This window comes from Helicoverpa zea, chromosome 26 (genome assembly GCF_022581195.2).
Source record: "Helicoverpa zea isolate HzStark_Cry1AcR chromosome 26, ilHelZeax1.1, whole genome shotgun sequence".
Classification (NCBI taxonomy): Eukaryota; Metazoa; Arthropoda; class Insecta; order Lepidoptera; family Noctuidae; genus Helicoverpa; species Helicoverpa zea.
Window position 1 is genome coordinate 6,676,986 of NC_061477.1, and position 21,140 is coordinate 6,698,125.

At 36.3% G+C, this 21,140-nt stretch overlaps 1 protein-coding gene across 5 annotated transcripts in view; it reads left to right on the forward strand.

The window, feature by feature from the left end:
- Positions 1-70: 70 nt before the first annotated feature.
- Positions 71-21,140, forward strand: part of LOC124643174 (deubiquitinase DESI2) — a 29,625-nt gene continuing 8,555 nt past the window's right edge. Inside the window, exons 1-6 of one of the 5 annotated variants that reach the window (XM_047182051.1) lie at positions 71-307; positions 898-1,058; positions 14,689-14,816; positions 15,432-15,584; positions 16,098-16,187; positions 18,125-18,176. In XM_047182051.1, the coding sequence (XP_047038007.1) occupies positions 924-1,058; positions 14,689-14,816; positions 15,432-15,584; positions 16,098-16,187; positions 18,125-18,176 (558 nt within the window). In that variant the 5' untranslated portion in view covers positions 71-307; positions 898-923. Of the gene's footprint in view, positions 308-897; positions 1,059-2,767; positions 2,924-14,688; positions 14,817-15,431; positions 15,585-16,097; positions 16,188-18,124; positions 18,177-21,140 lie in introns of those variants that run through there. The other 4 variants (XM_047182050.1, XM_047182049.1, XM_047182053.1 and 1 more) reach the window with 4 other exon arrangements.

Sequence of the window (21,140 nt, forward strand, 5' to 3'; positions counted from 1 at the left end):
GGGAAATAGATCATGCATGACCAAAAGACCAATATAGCAATTTCCCAAATGTTGACGGTATATAAAAATAAAATTTTCACTCTATGTCCCAAAATAAATGTCAAATTTGTCAAAAGTAAGCAAAGCACATTGGGGTTATTGTTCGTTTTTTTAACCAATTTTAGCGTTTAACTTGTATCTTTTCACGTAATTAAGATATTTAGTTGAAGTGTTCTATTGTGCAATTTGAACAATGGAGGTTTTCATTTGATTTGGTGTCTTAATTCTATGGAATACGTTTGCATACCACAGAAGCCAAATAACAGTAGTAAGTGGCAAGATTTTAATTATTTTGTATTGGTATTTAGATGTAGTGGTATAGGTCACATGCTCTCGAATATGCATTCGTTGTAAATGAGTGTTACCGTCATTATTTCGCTAATGGTCAAACGTTTGATTTGCATACAATGATACGTATTTTTTTATGCCTGATTTTATAGATAATCTTTTCATCCAATAATGTTCACAGTTGTTAATACGTGATCATGCCGTCGGTACAGATGGCTGGACAGTGTTATGTCTGGTGCAGTTTGAGCACTTCTTTAATATTAATTTGTGTAGTGTAGTTTTGAATTTGGTGTGATGGAAGAGGCCTTCCTAATTGATAGTGATAATGAGGTATTTACTTCTCTATATTCTCTCTTCTTAGCACACAATTAATAATAGAAGGTACTCATATTTTTTTATTTTTTATGCTGATTTTTTTTTTGAAATTAGAATGTAAGAAAATTGGCATATTTAGGCAATGACATGGAATCCTAGGTCATTTATAATGTGTCCGTTTTACATACTGGAACTATTCAGAACCTTGAGTGAAATGAGGTCGTTTCATATAATACTGAAGGACTTTATTGACAGTCCACAGTTGAGAAGTATGTGTAGAGATGAAGAGATGTGACGCGTGCCGTGTCCGTTCAGAACGGAGGACGGAGGAGAGAGCGGACACCAGTGGAGACAGGGACCCGCTCATTGACACAACAACTGTCTCTCAGGAGGACAATTACGATAACCAAAATTTAGTAAGATCTATATCATTTACGTAGTTAGCACCTTTTTTCTTTGTATGTGCACTGTTCGTATTTTGTGCACTCACTTTGATAGTTATACGTAATATGTGGTTTGTCTTTTGTTTACTTTACGTTGTATCAGCATCATGTTATTTATTTTGTTGTGTCTGTAGTAATTGATAATTTATTGGTACTTAAGTGTGGTTGATAAAAGTACAATAATAATCTTGGATGGTAAATGTAAATAGTACTGCGGTTACTTTCTTCAATGTTGATAATGGAGTGAGAGTGGGGGCAAAGGTTACTCACACAGTTATTCCGGGCTGTAGGATGGTTAGATATGTCCCAATGTGTAATATATGGTTTATTTTTTATAGTCATGACCTCTAAAATGCATGATGCCAGTAATTTTTATGTGTCATAAGATTACCATGCTTCTAAATTCCTGATTTACGATTTAATATCAACTTGATTTATTTAAACATTTAAGTAAACAAGCCAGTGAAATAAAGATAAAAAAGCATGCCTGCATATGTGCAATAATCATATCAAAAACTTATAGTTGTATAAGCCTACATCTCAATTTTACGTCAAAATAAATGCATAAAATTCATTAAAAAAGTCATGTAAATTGCTGCATGTAAAGCAAAAGGCTCTCGCAATTTGTAAAAAACATTGCCCTCACATGGTTTCATTGTTTATCAGATAAACCAGCAATATATAGACATTGAAGAGGATTAAATTTTAAACAAAGGATTATCGTAATTAAATCAGGGTATCGTATATTTTAATCACGTGGCAATATTGTTTTCAAAAGACAACAGAAGCTCTGTCCTTGGCTGTATCCATATACTAATTTCATAAAGGGGAAAAAAAAATATTTTTGTTTGTTTGCAATGGATAAACTCGAAAAATTCTGGCCCGATTTTAAAAATTCTTGCGCTGGTGCAAAGCTGCACTCTTCTTGAGTAACATAGGCTATATTTTATCCCTGTACGGGCAGTAGATCCCAAGGTGAAAGGTGAAACTTCGGGAAAACGTCTAGTGTATGAATAAAAGAATTTCATTTATTAGGCGTATGTTCCGCGTCAATCCGGGACATTTCGGTGCGTGGCGTAAAATGTCTCGAGACCCCTGTTGGGCCTTATTACGCACAACCTTTTTTGAAAGGATAAGGTTACTCATGATTTTGGGTTGCAAACGATTTGGGATCTCGGCCCGAACAAAATAAGCAGATGTATTGTTCGCGATTTATTTAAACATTTTCTATTGTAGAGACAGCCTTTTCAATGTTACGTTGAATCGAAGTTTCTTTGGACAAAAACAGGAAGTAGCAGAAGTTGATTTTTTGAGGATAAATGGGGATTAATTTAACATTTTTGCATTAAGACTGTTCACGTTGACGCAACCATGAAGCTATACGCAAGTGATGCGAATAAAGCTATATTTGATTTAGTCTTCACTATAACTAATCTCGCTATCGTAGAAAGTAAACAAAGAAAAATCGTTTGGTCATTAACAGCTACTGATAGCGAACCTCTCCTAGATTATAAGTTTATTGCAGATTAAAAAAAAACTGATAATATTGATGCCACCATCGTATTTGTGTCTCTGGTTAATAATAAAACCGTCAATGAGTATACGATGCTTGAGGTCTTATTACATTGGTGAGGATTTCCCGCCTTTCGAGAGCACAGTTCTTTTATGTGAAGACAGGCAAAGCCAGTCTCAGTGATACAGCCAAAGGATGCGGTAGTGTGTTTATGTGTGTGGATCTTCCTGTGCCTGTGCTAAAAATGATATATTAGTGTTCAAAATTAAAATAATCGATCAACAGAATGAAGAAGAAAATCAATATAACCATGACACCCAAAAAGGTAGTGTTAATTTTGTTTTAATTTAAAAGTTTCGCGCTTAAAAGAGCGCGGTAATTTCTATTATAAAGAATTTAATAACACTAAACACATTGGAACAAAGAAAATCGCACAAAGTATTTATGAAACGTAGAAACGATATAAATAAAACACACGAGTTTTGTTAATTATTTTGTCGCAAGCGGTCATGCGAAAACTCCAGTAATAAGGTCACTTGAACATGTTTATGAATATTTTATTATTGTTTGTAATAAGGCTTTATTACGTACTAACTTGATTAAACAGGCCTGTTCACTTCCCTGAAAAGTTTTTAACTAACGCGTACGTTAAATGTTAGACGCAAGCGCAGCGTTTGGTCCTGATTAATACATCAATGTATGTATTTAAAACAGATACTTCTTATCTTTCAAACATTCTTTGGGTTAGGTCTTTCTGTCATGTCCTAAGGCTTCCTATATTAATATATGTAATATCGGGACACTTTCACACACGGTCCGCAAATTGTGGTCATTAGTCCCTGTCCCTACATTTTTATATCGCTCAAGTTGTCGATAGTAGCTTTTAAAGCAGATGTTAGAAGTCACCGAACAGCCAAGAACACTCTTGGGAAACATTTGGCAACACAAAAAAAAGCAAAGACAAGGCATTCCTCACAGGCATATAATGAATGTTACCTAAGTGTCTTTTAAGCCATTAAAAAAGAAATATTGAAGTCTACTTTCAAGCAAAAGTAAAACGGAATTATGTATCGCGTTCGCATCAGTCCTTGTGACTTAATTTATTCTAGCGTGCACACAAGTGACATTAACGTTGTTGTTTTCAAACAAAACCCCGCTTCTGTCATATTAGTTCTAGTTATTATTCTTTTGAGTTGGACCTGTACCTTAGAAACTTAGAAACGAGTTGGTCTTTCAAAGAGTAGGTAATGTTAGCTTTTGACTTTTACCTCCTAATTTAGACAATTTCCTTAAATATTCTGTCATATAGAATAGTGTCAAAATATTTAGGGTCTATAAGAATATAAGAATTGGAACATAAGCCTATAAGAAGTATATAGGGTCCAATTTCCCCAAAATAATCACTTATAATACCACAAGAGCTTCAAAATTATCGGGTATTTTCCGATAGGTTCGTTGCAAACAAATGAAGGAGTCAAGTTTTTCAGGTTAAAAAATAACGAGCGCGAAGCGCGAGTGATTTTTCCTGAAAAACTTGACGACTTTATTTGTTTGCAGGGAACCTTGAGGGAAATGCCAGATAATTATGAAGCTCGTGTGGTATTCGGGAGATTATTTTTCCGTCCCAAATGTCGGCCACAACCTGTCAGTTTGACGTAGCAACGACCAGAGAAAATATTCAAAAAATTTTCAGTATAATACCATGTAGGTTGTACCACGTGACGTCGAATGGTGCAATTCTATTGGTCGATATTTGGGTCGGAAAAATAATCAATACAATTTTGAAAGAAAGATCTTTCGCATATAATATTGTTTATAAGCGTTTTTCTTACTCTCTTATTTCCCATGGGGATAATAAATGTTACAGAGTTCTGACCTTATGACAGCTGTGGCCCATAAACTATGGTTATTGAAAGAAAAAACTATTTCTTTGTCCGTTGCAATGTGACCGTGAATTACCTTTCGCATTTGAGACTTTATTTTCTTTGTTTCTTTATTTACCTATAGATGCAATATTAAATACGAGTTACTTTACCTACTAAGCTGGCACATTAATTAAGAGCATCTTAATTTTTGCTATTACTGGTTCCTTAGCTTTAAAGTCCCTAAATTTTGTAGAACGAAATAACTTATAGTGTAAAGAGGTAACGTTTGAGGTAATCTTTCCACCGAACAGATTTTGAAAATTATTTTACTAATAGCTAAATGAAGCTACGTTATTTGTAAATATCATGTTATAACTACTAGACAACTACGAAAGTAGCTTAGCCTGCCTGTAGCGATTTCACGCCAAAGCTACTGAACTGATTCGTCCAGTCAAATTCAATGTTTATTGAAATTAGCCTCATTGAATAAGCACTTTTTCACGTCAATTACATTCGACAGCACCTCAAATGGCTGAAAAAGACCCTAAAAAGAAAAAGGGAAAGCTCTAAGGGCGTGGGTAGAACCGCAGCGATCAGCTACAACTATATTTCATTTAGCTTTAGCTAGCAATTAACAAAGTCATAGAAAACGACCAAGAGCACCCATTGCAAGCCGTTGACACGAGGAAACACTCGGTAACAGCACGTTCCGCATGACAGGCTGTTGAGATTGGCTGCAAGTGATTAACGTTGCGTTTCATATTCCTGTACGACAGGGGAATTGGATTAGAACACTATGGGGTATTTGTTTACTGAAGTCTGACTACTGACTACAACACCATAGGTTATGTCATTAAGACCTGTTCAACTGTTTTACCGTGGAAGAAGTAAGATTTTCTGACACCTGTATTACATAGCACACCTTGAAACAGTAGTATTGAAGTATCTTTGCTCTTAAGAGAGCAGTGGCTAAACAGGAAAACTAACACAAAAGGCAGAACTTAAAAGGTCTTCAATTCCGGTTATCATGCATGACCCACGGGTTTCAAGCTCCCATTTTGATTTCGCATTCAATGTTTAAGACACGGCTACTGCCCTCCTATTAATTTAATAATGTGGATTGTATCCGACTCTGATTAAGTCTTTCCATTATTATTGAATGTTGTTAAGTGCCTCTAAAGTTTTACGATCGAACATAATTCTTCTTTCCTTCATCAATATGTCAAAGTGATCCATTATGTTTCTTTGCAATGGTGACTCCCCTTTTGATAAGCAGTGTATTTCTTGTTAGGACAATGAATCAGCATTGATTTTATAGGAAATCGACAGAATTCCTTTAAATATAAACGTCCTAAAAATAAACGTGGTTACAAAACTACATTAATGACCCTTCCTCTACCTTTGAGGCCTTTTAAGTTTTATCTTCATCCTAATTGGTTGAGGATAAAAATCATATATATACAGTTTTACGTATGAGTGTTTGCAATTCTCGTATTTACATACTTCGACAACCAAATGACGTCTTTCCATATTTGTTTCGCATATTCCTAAACAAATTAAAGCTACCATTACGACAGACAACCGTAAAATTAGCTGATCCAAAAAACAAACGCTTGTTTGTCGTGTAAACGGCCTTTTACAGCCAAACAACGAGTAGTACTACCAAACCAGTATGTTAATAGGCCGTTTAGTCAAGTCTTCAGTTACTTTTGTTCACGAAAACAAAAGGGGATCGTGTTAATATCGCGTTACAGTGCTCTTAGCAACGTCAGAAAGGTCAGGAGCGATTCATTAGCTTTCTGGCTTTCTTATACACTTGTTGGTTCTCATATTAATTATTGATCTTGTTTCTGATCGATATGAGTGTCAAGGCGAATGATTTGTTACTTGGCTTTGCGAAGTTTCTGTTTGAGAAGACTTAGAATGGTATTGTTTTGGGGGACTTTGTGAAGAACACTCTCAAATGTAGTTGGGAGTTTCAAAGAGTTCTGAGAATTGAATATGTGTTTGTGTTTCAAAACTTAATAGGGAAAATGAAATTCGTAAATTGAAAAATATTTAGAGGAGTCGTTCAAGACTCTAGTTGGTCTTCCTGAGCGCTGTAGCTTTCTAACAAACATTTTCGCTGCTCCATCACCTTTAATATATCCACAATTTTGGGCTATTGATAACGCTATGCAATTTACTAGTAAATAAACACGATATCCTGAAAGCAATACGGCTAGCCATAACTTGACCCTAATTCAGGTAAACCGAGCTTATCTCTGACCAAGTTAGGAGACAACTGTAGGAAATGGCACACTTTACTTGCTCTAAGCTATGGCTGGTGGACACGCTATGTGCTGCACTCAATATCATGTAAGATCACTATAAAACTTACTGCATTAGTGGCTGCACAGTGCGACACAAATAGGATAGGAATAAACTTCCCTTTCATTCTCCAGGGGTTACCTTAAGATTACAGATATAGACTAAAGACTAAGGGAAAACTCCCTTTTCTCATATCACAGTCGTACCAAGTCTTAGGGTGGGTTGTACCATGTAACTAAATACGTAAAGACCAAACTATAAGTAACCAGCCGTCAATCGTCATCGCCGATTTGATCAATTGGCAGTATACATTAATAAGATAATTATTGGCGTAGGGTAAAAACTTAAATCTTAATATCCACGCTATATTGATGCGATCATAATAATCATGATTGAATTGCATTGTTGTAAACATATTCCATTTCTTAACGTAATAATTAACTATGGAAATGTGGTTTCAGCACAGCACGTACAGCTCAAAATGTACCATAAATTTTCGTCTATTGAAAACTAGCTGCTCCTACCAATATTATTCTCACTCGGTTAAAAACTAGCACCCTTTCTCAGGCTCTAGTCTCACCCTCAGAGCCATTTTCCCAACTATGTTGGGGTCGGCTTCCAGTCTAACCGGATTCAGCTGAGTACCAGTGCTTTACAAGGAGCGACTGCCTATCTGACCTCCTCAACCCAGTTACCCGGGCAACCCGATACCCCTTGGTGAGACTGGTGTCAGACTTACTGGCTTCTGACTACCCGCAATGACTGTCAAGGATGTTAAATGAAAGTTACAAGCACAAATCAGTACTGAAATCACAGGCAATACATACCTATGTATGAACGTTTATCGACATTGGCGTTTCAACTTTATCACAAGTTTAATTGTGTGGCTATCGATATCGAGCGCTCCAATTGTTTCTACGCTTAGCTTTATCGGAATATTATCGAAACCTGTTGCGGTTTAGTTTTTTAGAGAGTATCATGATTTATAATATAAAACATACGTACCTAATGCTGGCAGTGGCTGAGAATTTGAGGAAGACTATAAGGAAAATCAAATCATGTTTGCTTTCTTTTTAATCTGGGAAAACTGTTTTTTCTTCGTAATTTTCTGTCAGCTCTGAATTGAAATAGGCTGATCTTTGGCGATAAACCTTCACCTTTGATAAATGAAAAAAACAAAAGTATGTATATAATAAGCTGGCTAGACTTTGTCTGTTTGAACACTCTGAACATACTATGTAGAAACTAGTGGTCCGATTTGTAACATTATTTCAATGTTGGGGAGCCCATTTACTGAGGGATACTATGGATAGTTAGATAAATAGTTCCTATTGGGATACGACTGAAACCGCTGGCAAAACTAGTAGACAATAACAGCCTTACTACCAAAACTTAAACATGTTGAACTGTTGAACTGTTGAACACGTGTCTAAGAGTTTTTGTGGTACGACGGCAAGTTTGTTACTAAAACAATGTTTGTTATCAAAAAAACTACTTACATTTATTAAGCTTAACAGTGAAAATTAGCCCATTACAAAAACCTTGGTAGCCAGGAAGCTAAACTAATGGTAAGGTTAATAGGCTCTAGGTCACAGACCTAGAAAGTAGAAACTTAGGTAAACGAAGTGCAAATAAAAGGTAATTTAAAACGTTATCACAATATTAACCTACTGAGCACTGACTAACGACTTGTTAGGGAAAGTGTATTTATTTAACATTTCAATTTGCTTGGAGAATACCCTGAAGTTTTTACTGACTCTTTCTAAAAAAAACAGTTTTAAACAAAATGGTCATTCGATGAGTCAATGATGTTCAAGATGGTAAATATTCGGATAAACTTTTTCTTATTGGACCATTATGGTTTATTTTTCGGAAATTTTCTAGCACAAAATTTCCCTAATCCCATTTCCAAGCCACTTCGTTAGAGTAGCGTGTGGTTTACAATGTCTGACATAATGTTTAATGTGTAATTTGAAATCAGTGCAGCACGTTGCATGTTCCAAATTTCCCATAGTTGGTCATAGAGACGGCCCCCTGAGGTCGTGATCTCCAATTAGCGGCCAGACGAGAGGCGTGCAGTTCCCTCCCGGCCGCGTCAATCATACTCCTCGTCTGATGTGCATTTGACTCGCTCGTTAAATTCCGCGCCAAAACCTTTGAATTTAGAACGCTTTAAAAGATGGCCGGTTGAAATTAGAACAAGGAGTCTTTGATGCAAAGAGTCTTTATTCTTTGTGTTAAATCAATGTGTGAGGATTTCCTGTGTCCGGTATGCCTCCCAGTAGTGGGTATGTACGTATCTTTTACGGTTTGTTTGTTTATTTATTTAATATGCGAAGCGACTGTTGCTAGCGTGTTCGTTCGTATACAAACATTAAACCTCTATAATTACCCTGATGTGCTTTACCTTGCGAACTTAATGGACTGGCCATAACCTTAGCTTTTTACTTATAAATTTTCCTATATTGCGGTTTTTCTAGGTTCCAATTCATACTAGTATACAGTGAAATTGGCTTGGACTGGCCAAATAATTTGTAAGACGTGATTAACGGCCAGTTTCTTCATCAAAAGTTAAAGTTAAAGTAATGTCTAAAGTAAAAGTAACGGTAAGTTTTGCTGTCACTTTGACAGCAAAACTAACAGAAAAATTGAATTTGACCGTTACTTTTACTTTAGACATTACTTTGACTTTTAATTTTGATGAAGAAACTGGCTGTAAGTCTTTCTATCGCAATTGGTGACAAAAACTAAATTATTTTAAACACCGATCAAAATCAAGTTTAATTATTTTTGGCAATTTTGTAGTTTCATGATTGAGTACAGTTTAGATTGACCAAAAAGCGTTGTTATAACAATATACAAAAGTGTCACGTCGATAACATTTGAACGAGTTAACTTTAGTGCGGTAGTATTTAATTATATCGCGGACGTAGTTAAAACACGCATGCTGAGAAATATTATAATTTATAACAGCCATAGACTGGGTCATATAATGTTTATTAATAGATATCTGCAGTTTTTCATCCATGTTGGCTTACTTTAAGATCTCCCTCCCATCTTCTCAATACCTTCATATATTCCTGAAAAACGAACATTACCTACGTGTTATTAAAAAATATGTATAAAAGCCTATCCAGCAGTTCTTTAGAAAAAGTTGAACAAAAACAAAGAGTTTTCTATTTCTTCCTTTTCGTTAACAAGAAACCAAGTAAAACAATTTACTTGTCCTACAACTGGAATGGTACAAAAAGTTCAAATATTCGGCAGTCCTTGTGTTCGTTTAATAGTGTGTTCACACGCTTGCTACTAGTATTACATCAAGTATTAACTCACACATATACAAACCAAGCTTTGTGTGTGTGTTTGATTTTCTTTTGTTAACTTAGTACTAATGAGGAAGAGGTTTGGTTTGTTGAAGTTTTAGGTCGACCTCTACAATCCTTCTACTTCTTTCGCCATATGATGATGATAATTAGAGATGCCACGAATATTCGGCAACTATTCGGTATTCGGCCTATTCGGCCCTTTTTTTTATATTCGGTATTCGGCCGAATAGTACGTATTATTCGGCCGAATACCGAATATCAAAACATGAAAAAAAGACGACATATTACTTAAGATTATATATATTTATTACCAAAAAAAACAAAACAGTACGAAAACGCAAATACTTTAGGAAGTAAAATTTATTAGTGGTAAATTGTGATGACTAAAAACAAGCTTTTCAGCATTTGTTGGTAACAAACGATTACGTTTTTCGTCTTAAATGATACCAGCTTCTGAAAATAACCTCTCACTATACACGCTACTCCTTCCCTGGAGAAGAAAGAATAACTTTAGCGAATTTCGACAGGTATGGGTACTGTTTTTCGTTTGCTGACCACCATTTGTAAGGATCAGCCTTCCGATCTAGGCGAGTTGTTTTTAAATAAAAATCCAACTCATTTGCCACAGCATTCTTCTCCACGTCGTCCTCATCATTACCATTTCGCTGATTATCTGTAGCAAGTTGCAACTAGCGGGTCAAACCCTCCCCGTTTGTCCCGCTCTTAGAAAGTCTCCCTCCTGGACACAATCTTCCGAGAAGAGTCTGGCAGTCTTTAAACAGACTCCGAACACAGGTCGGCCAGAGCAAAGATAATCGATCCACGTGGGATTTCGCGGGCGGGGCGGACCTTGGATGCAAGTGCGGGGCTGCGTGCAGACGATGTCCCACCTCACCGCATGTCCACTGTGCCCTGAAACCTGCTCGCGGGAGGACCTAATGAGCGCATCCGGCCGTGCTCTCGCTGTGGCGGCATATTGGCCTGACAAAGTGTAGTCTCAATATATGACATGTCATCGACACGAAAGAAGAAGAAGAAGAAGTAGCAACTTCATCAAAGCAGTTCCAGAAACTGTCGTGTATATCAATATCGTCGCCTATGCATCGGAATAAGGAAGACAGGTTGCGACATGTCTCTTTATTGTTTACCTACGCACGGCGCGGCACGTGCTCAACAACATGTACCTATTTTGCGCCGAATATTCGGCGGCCGAGTATTCGGCGCTTCGGCCGACAGTGCTGCCGAATATTCGGTATTCGGTATTCGGCCTAATCACTATTCGTGGCAACTTTAATGATAATGTAGGGAAAACTAGAACTATCATTGTATCCTTATTTCCCTAAAAAAGTAGAGTTAGAAAGGTAATCATCCTAGAAAATTAACTAGTAAGCCAAACCATGTATATTTATGGATTTTATTTTTCCAAAATAGTAAAGAGATCAGTTCAAATTTTTTGCGAATATCTGATCTGACATATTGAGACAATGCAGACAATTATATATAAACAAAAGTCGTCATAAAGAAATACCACTAACTCAATTTATTACAGGCTATAAAAGCTATTTAGTTACAATATGCACTTTTTCCTATTCTAAAGAAAGTACAAAAGAAAATAGGTGTGAAAAATAGCTCGCGTGAACACTATCGTAGTGACTTGGCGAGCGTCGGATTTGCAAGCCCCGAGTCGCGACGTCCCAGCCTTTGTGGCAAGGCCCCGGCATTGCTTGTGACAAGCTTTTGACGTGCTAAAGCTAAAATGCTGTATTTAGCGCTTAAGTCATGAGCAATTAAGCGCTTATTAAGCTGAATTCCACTTTGCCATCACACTTGTGCATTTTTGAATTTCTTTGCCAGAGGATTTTTGATTTTAAAATGATCATCTCCAGTTTGTAAATCAGCTTTGCTGTATTTTCTAAGATCTTCTTTTTCATGGACAATCTTACCATTGTCTTAGCCAGGCTTTGCAAATCGCTTTTCCATTTTGTATATTCGTGATTGTCACTACCTCTTATCCTACTGTTAATGACCTCATGTTTGATACAATCAATCAATCAATAAAATTCATCGAATCGTAATTAAAACCGCAACTATCTTATCGTTTGTCGATCTAGAGTACGTCCGGGCTTAGTCGAAGCAACTATGTCAAGTAGGCTTGTAAATTCGTGTAGAGTAGTTCTGTGTTGTTCTTCTTTTGTTTATAGATCACCCAATCATTGATTAGAAGTTGCTTTTATTGCGTATGTCATGTAGTTTTAGCATCAATGGATTTAGATTAGTATCGACTATGGCTGGGTTACAAATTAATAGACATATGAATGTAATATGTACGAATATTTCTGAACTGTCAGTAGCTTTATTTCCATCTACCATGCCTATTATTTGGTGGTTACCTAAAACGCCTGCCTATCTGATCTCCACAACCCAGTTGAGCTAAACAGCAGTCCCATTGATAATACTGGAAGTGAGATTTCATGCTCACTAAATAGCCTTAAGGATTGCCAAAAATCCACAACTAATTGGTTTAACATAGTTTTTGATCACAAATTCTGTGTACACGTTTGAGGAAACGGTCGTGATTCATAGTTAAAATCCGGAAGCTGAATTAATATTTGGAACAAACATCAATCGATACTCCCACGCATCTCAATATTTTGTAAGATGTAGGTTAACGACCGGGAACATCGTAAAATCTTCTCCGAATGCAGATTAAACTTCGGGATTTGATGAATCTTCAGTATTTATCTTTTTAAAACTCCCTGAAACAAGTTCATTATTGTAATTGACAATCGATATCCATTCTAATTGGAGGGATGACACCACCAATCAATCGATATTGAACTAGTATTTATGAGCTGAGAAAACGCGAGTCCAAAGCTCAAAAGTTACTATTCCAAAGTTCGTTGACTATCTGTTAATATTTAAGACCCAAAAATCTTGTTTCGCAGGAGTCTGACACTCCCTCACCGCTGCTAACCCACAGCGGGAGGGGTCATTTGATGATTTTTGACGTCGTTAAAAAAAAGGTTTTTGGGATTTAGAAGCCATATTGATTTCTAACACTTACGCGAATATTAGACATTTAGATAAAACTACTTTTACGGATTTTATCGCGATTATATTAATATTATTTAATCCCGACGATTCGGATCCTTTAAAGCATCCATAGAGAGAGCATAGAGAGTCTGCCCGTGACCATGGATGCTGAAAAGGATCCGTATCCGTAAAAGTAGTTTTATTTAGAAGCCATTTGGAAGCCTCGTGGCACATTGCACGTCTGGCATACCAACTTATATTTTAGAACCATCCTTATAACTTTCCATCGTTTTATGTGTCGACAGTTAAAACAGTACATTACAGTTGGTCTCTCGACATATAACGGTAGGAAACTAATCGCTTTATTACGACATCGGCGTAAAGTTCAACTGCCTACACGTCATTATCTGTATAGATAATATTGTCTGCCGTCCTTTGGGTGCTGTTAGAAATAGTCGAGTCATTTTGGAGAATGAAATTATTATCTGCTAGTTTTGAGATTTAACACAATTTCTATGACGTTGAATAAGAAGGTATGAAAGAAAAATGCGCTGACTATAAACTAGTATTTGGGATAAGAGCGGGGGAAATAATAAATTAGGATAAGGTCAATGATGACGATATACACAATACACATAGATAGTCATGCTATAAGAATTATCAAATTCACACTAATATCTCTTCTTCTTCTTCTTTCGTGTCAATGACATGTCTTATAGTGAGACTACACTTTGTCAGCCCAATATGGCGCCAAAATATACGTTAGAAAGTCTTCCAAATCTAAAATTCAATTCAATTAGGGCTAGGTTTTATATAAAAAAAGTACTGTAGTTACATGCGTAATATATTTTTGCAGTGTGCAAGTCCCTTCAAGACTTTGTCAGAAAAGGAATCCAGACACAGATTTCTTAAAATGAACCAAGGATTGTTGTTAATGGTATATATTTTTTTCATATCTAACGAAAATTTTCGGAAAAGTACAATAGTTGTACGTTGTAATGTCTGATTCAGTTGTGTAGACAGATCTATTTTGGGGCTTCCGTAAAAATGGTCGTACACAATGTTTTTTGCTTGGTCCTGAAGGGACGAACCCTGTGAGTCATATGAAGGGAAATAGTTTAGGAAATAGCAAATGACCCCTTAAGCTTGCCTCAAATATTTTTGCTTAGTGAGAAAATCTAGGATCCATTCTTGGGTAATTGAAATAAGCTATAAGTTTCTAATTTTTTTTTCTAAACTGCAATCACATAGTCTTCCTTAACTCGACGGTTCTCAACGAGGGTAGCGAAGTATAATGTGTCGTACTTAATTAATCATGCATCAAATAACTTCATAAACGCTATGAACTTGGCTATTAGTGATAGTAACTGCAAATCTGTATGAGAATCTCCTTATATTGTGCCCTGCGAATATGCTCCTAATATGGGTCTAATGGCTGACTTCAGTGTCAAAGTTATTTGGATATTTGACGATAATTTTGTATGGAGAATTTCCCTTAACCACGTGAACCTCTATTGCCTTACTCCTTCAACTAACATGTATGTACTCGTGCGCAGTCGTGCGGCATCTGCGCAATGTTTCCGTCGTGCATGTCGCTGCTCTCGCGGCGGGGGGAGCAGCGGGCGCCCCGGCCTGGCCAGGCGGCGGTCGTGCTCAACGTCTACGACATGTACTGGACGAACTGGTGAGTTAACTGGCTTAGATATACTTAAAAAATCAAAAACCCTTTACTCGAACTTGGCAGCAAAACGGCACTTTTCGAACGTCAGACACTGGCTGTTATCGGCGATTTCACCCCTGTCTCGGGAAAATTTTATCCCGATCGAATAAATCCCCTGTCAGCCGGAGACGGTGTAGTTACTTAAATAATAATTACGGACAGCAAATTGCAGATGCTTTGGAAGTAGAAAGCCAACTTTTCCACACAGTAACAAATATTCCTTTAGCAGCCGAAGTTGCCTTTTTTTAACGATGGCAAAAATCATCAAGAGACCCCTCCCGCTATGGTTTAGCAGCGGTGAGGGAGTGTCAGTTTACTGACTAAAAGTCCATCATGTTCCTTCGTAGGCCTTTTATACGCGGTAAGTCTTTCGAAAAATCCCGCAGCCCCGGCGGGCCTTGGCCCTGGTAGGCCCCGCTGAACCAAAGTTGCCTTAAAATGGAATTATGTATGTAGTTTAAAATTCTCCGTAACTAATTTTGAAGGATTAAGGATCTATGTATGTATATCCCCTCTAAAAACTCTACAAACCTTCATCATAATATTTACTGTTGTCTATAAACGCTCCTGTTTCCACAGGTACACGGCAGGTGCGGGGGTTGGCGTGTTCCACAGCGGAGTTCAAGTCCACGGCTCGGAGTGGGCATACGGCGGTCATCCGTATGCCTTCACCGGTGTCTTCGAGATCACACCCAGAGACGAGCGGGAGTTAGGCGAACAGTTCCGATTCAGGTACGAAGGGTTACGAACCATCACGTCAATTTCGACCAATAGGAAGACAGGTTTATCACGTCATCACACATTGGACTATTCATCTATATGCCTTCCGAGATTACGCCCCGAGATGAATGGGAGTTAGGCGAACAGTTCCGATTCAGGTACGAAGCGTTACGAACCATCACGTCATTTTCGACCAAGAGAAAGCCATGATTATCACGTCACCATAACATTTGGTCTGGTTACGGTGTGCCCCCACTGGTGTCTTCGAGATCACGAAGGGTTACGTACCATCACGACATTTTCGACCAATGGGGTGTCAGGATTATCACGTCACCATGTTGAGAGACCAATGGTATGAAGACAATTTGCGAAGACCATAATGTGAACATTTAAAATATCTGGTTTTAGTAAGGGTATTCAGTACCTACTTTCGGTTTCAGATTTTTTTTGATATTGAAAAATCTGATCTCTAATAACGTCTTACAGTGTCCAGTTGCATAATAGTTTTTTTAATGTTTTTTGCAGACAAAGTGTGCACATAGGTTATACGGACTTCAGCGAAGAGGAAGTCAGACGGTTGGTAGCAGAATTAGGCAAGCAGTTCCGCGGTGACAGGTTTGTATCTTAAGTTTACTACACTCAAACTGTCTTATTTATCATAATTGTATATACAGCGCATACAGATAAAAGATACAGAAGCATTTCTCGATAAATGGGCTATGTAGCACTGAAATAATGTGTCAAAACGGTCAAGTAGTTCCTATGATTAGCGCGTTAAAACAAACTACATAACTTCAGCTTTATAATATGTAGCATACCAGATTTTTTAGCTAGCGGATTTACCTGTGTCCAGAGGGAATACCACCGCACCTAGATAAAAAGTAGCCTGTTGTTTATATAGACAATTTCATTAAAACGAAACACAGAAATTAAAGCAAATATTTTTGTTCGCAAACGTACAATTTTCAGTCATCATGTTTTTTACACACCTTACACATTTAGAAGAACTATCCTAAATGTGAGTGATTACTGAAATTGTACAAGCCATTACTGAAAGCCGAGCCAAGGTTGGTGACAGACAGACAAACATTACCGGCTTATCAGTTACTGAGGTTATCGCGATCATAACCACAGACACGTTTTTTGTTATTTAGTTCGTTATCTGTATCGTGGATTATGTTTTCTGAAAATTTTATCGTGGCTTTCGAAATTATTGGGTCATGTTCAAAAAATGCGAATCGAATTTTAAAACTGCGATTTTTGTTTAATAAAAAATTGAGCAGAAGTTTCATCTATGCCACAAACTCAATCGATTAAGGGCTGTTCCCAAAACACTATCTTGGATATTACTTGCATGGGACTCTGTTAATAATGTTAGCATGAGTCAAAATTTGTTGGACAAAAACATGCTTTCCCGTTTATAATATACTAGCCGTTTTCCTGCGGTTTCACCCGTGCCCCTGTGGAACGTCTTCCCGACCCGGATAAAATAAAGCCTATGTTACGAAGCAAAAAGTCCACTCTAGTTTCCCAACTAGTTTTTTTCTAATTTTTCAAATAGGTTCAGCACTTTTGTAGCCTTTAGTGTGCAAACATAAAAACGTGTTTTCCTCTTTATTGTATCCGAATAGATGTACTGTCAACTTTTAAAATATAATCATATTAAAGATTATCAGAACCATTTTATATGTATAGTTAAATCATTTATTGAAGCTATTGTTTGACGAAGTAATAAAAAGTACATGAATGGTGTATGATCTGAATCTCACACGCGATGGACAATCGTTTACCTATTAAACGTGACAATAGTTGTAGGTAACAGTAATTACACGCACTATTAATGATCGATATGTAAGAATTCAAATGGACGCCTGAGACTAGAGAAAGTGGTCAGAAAATCAATTAAAGAAAAAAACTGTTAATTTTTTTTTTTGTATTATGTTTCGTATTAAAATTACTTTTTAAGGGGTCTTAAAAAAATATGGACAATAAACCAATAACTATAGTTCGGCCATTCAGAGAATGCGTTCCTGACACGTCGCGATTGAACTGACGACGTAATAACATTCATTGATTATTGATATAATAATGTTGTTTTAATGCTCCTCAATTGTTAAAACGGTAAACAACCAGCAAAAATATTTTTATCGTAACTGCAACGCCATTGCAAAGTTACGTCGTCAGTTCAATCGCGACGTGTCAGGAACGCATTCTCTGAATGGCCGAACTATAGTGGTTCGATTTGAATCATTCTTCGGGGTTACATAGCCCATTCATCGAGGAAGTTAAAAGGTCCTTTTTATCCTGGTGCGCGGAGTAGTTCCCAATGGAGGTAGGTGAATCTGCAAAAGTTGGTATCTAGATAAAAATAATCTTTAGAAATACAGAATTAATTAAATTAAAAATTAATTTTGATTTTTATTTCTATTAATATTTTCTTTATTGATTTAGTATCTAGAATCTAGATAATTAGTAATAGATAATAGTAATATCTATGAGTTAATGAAATAATATAGCTAAATTAATCTAACAAATTGATATTATCTTTTCAGGTATCACCTAATGAATAACAACTGCAATCATTTCACGTCGGCGTTCTGTTTGGTGAGTCACCCTTGTTCAAATAATCGAAATTTCGGTTTTAGGGTTCCGTACCCAAAGGGTTAAAGGGTCCCGCCCTATTGTTTTCGCTCCTCTGTCCGTCCGTCCGTCCGTCACCAGGCTGTATCGTGATAGTTAGAGAGTTGAAATTTTCACAGATGATGTATTTCTGTTCCCGCTATAACAACATATACTGAAAACTGGAAATAAATAAGTATTTTGGGGGCTCCCATACAACAAACGTGATTTTTTTGCTCATTTTCTAAATAATGGTACGGAACCCTTTGTGTGTAATTCCGACTCGCACGTGGCCGGTTTTGTTAACTTTGCCTACCTGTGAATGTTATAAGTGAACCTTACTGCTAGTAGTTATATTATCTGACGTACGTATGATTATAAACGTAGCGGGAATTACAAATACCAATACGCCAAAAAGACTGTGTAAAAAGTATTACTTTTGAAGAAAATTTCGCATTTTGTTCAAGTTCTTTCATAATTTTTAAATAAGTTTGCAAAAGAATTGTTAACATCACTGATAGGTAGACTTAAAAAAATTGAGACATTTATCTACTGATAAACCACTGGGATTTTTGGAAATAAATTTCCGTATTACTAGCAGCAGAACAGTAAAAAGATAATAGTATTTTTTCGGTGAACTTGCGCTCAGTTGTTTCCTAGGATTACACATTACATACACACTTACTAACATTGACGTCATTACAATATTAATGTACTTAAAAAAATCTTTCAAGACGTATTTCGCAAACTAAATACAATTTATTGCCGGTGACAAAGTGTCAAGTTTTAACGTTTAACATTACAAATGACTGCCTACTTAAAATGCATGCAATTTCGGAATTAACATAAAATATACCATAGTATAAGGCCAAGTTCATCGACAATATAAGCGTCAGTTTTCTTAATACAACTGTTTACTAAGAATTTTCACGTTCAATATTCAGAGAAAAAATTAAAACGATAAAGAATGATGTGTTCACAAAACACTGGTACTCAGCTAAATCTGGTTAGACTGGAAGCCGACCCCAACATAGTCGGAAAAGTCTCGGAGGATGATGAGATAGTTTTTTTTTTTGTTTTTACTAGGATAGTTTTTTTACATTGTTGTAAATATGTAAACATATATGTAAATAAATAAATATTTAGCTCCACTTTCAAAGAAAACGGTTGTTTTATGACAAACGGACGTTTATGTTGTCGGTGAACTTAGGCCTAAGAATGCTATGATTTATTATAACTAGCATTTATTTGACAGAAGGTTATCATAGGCTAAATTATTCTAATACATTTACAAACATTTCTAATCTCTAACTTTGTTTGTGAAGGTCAAAGGTCATATTAGCATTCGTAATGACAATTTAAGAACATAAACGATTACAATCTGCTATTAACATCATTTAAATACATAAGGCCTTACTACAAAAACTTTTAAACGTCTGTTGAACACTTGACTAAAAATGACAGATTATGACGTTGACATAAAGTTCATTTTGCAGCCATACTTTTTTTAGACAAGTGTTCAACAGGTGTTTAACTTATTGTAGTAATGCTGCTATTGTTTTACTAATGTAATAGGATTCTTTTATTCTTTTTTGCGTAAAAGGTATTCATCATATTATCTTGATAACATGACATTCTGTAATGTAATCAAAGATCTAAGGAAATCTATAAAAACTTAACTACTTATTGTGTACCTACATAGAGTAGTTAATAGAATAGTTAGTAAGAAAAACCATGTACAAATGTATGTAAAATGAAAATCAATACTCATCTCTCAGAGCTGTTATATTTTCTTAACTGTAGAATTAATAAAAATAAGATGCAATTATCTTGACGTTTCGAAAGAGCTGTATCCCTTCGAGAGACCCACGGGTCTTTTGATTATATCTGTATTATAAATAATCATTTAGTGAAAGTTATTTACATTGAAAGTTCCTTTCCACCATCAAATCTCGAGCCTCAAACCTCAAACCGTTAATTTCGAGTTAATTACATACGTACTTACATAAGTACCTACAAGATTTTGCAAACTTCCATGCGAAGGTGTATGAATCTATACATATAATAAAATGATAGGAAAGTCAAAACTGTACATTGAATATTTTTTTAAAGAATACTTGGGAGATCCATAATCGATTCTGAACCCAAATATGTAGTTTTTAGAATTTTTGTCTGTATGTCTGTTTATCTGTTTGTCTGTATGTTTGTCGCGGATAAACTCAAAAAGTACTGCATGGATTTAAATCAAATTTTGCATGACTATTACCTGGGGGCCGGTTCAACACATAGGCTATATATTATCACGCTATCACCTACGGGGGTTGAGCAATGAATGATTAAATAAACGAAATTCGAAATTCTATATTGCTCACGCAGACGAAGTCGCGGGCAACAGCTAGTTATCTATAAGGGAACTCTTTTCATGAAGTTGTGAAACCAGCCATTATGTTTTCATCAAGTCTCAAGTTTTAAAACAAATAAAGTTAAGCGGAACTACAAGGAGTAGTTAATTGCTTGTGAGACAATGGCGTAATTAACGATAGCGCGGTATTATCAACTCTTTGTCGATAATTAGTGGAGCGGTAACCACGTGTGTTTTGAAACTAGATGTAATGATTTTTTAGGTTTATTAAGAGCTGGACGAATATACTAACCAAAAATCTTTTTAGTACTTTGTTTGTCGATTTAGATTAGACAAAACAATGTGGTATTGGAGTTATTGAAAAAGTATTCCAAAAAATTAAGAAATGTTTTTAATCATCCACCCTCCGAGCCTTTTTCCCAACTATGTTGGGGTCGGCTCCAGTCTAACCGGATGTAGCTGAGTACCAGTGCTTTACAAGGAGCGACTGCCCTATCTGACCCCCTCAACCCAGTTACCCGGGCAACCCAATACCCCTTGGTTAGACTGGTGTCAGACTTACTGGCTTATGAAACGTTTTTAATGTA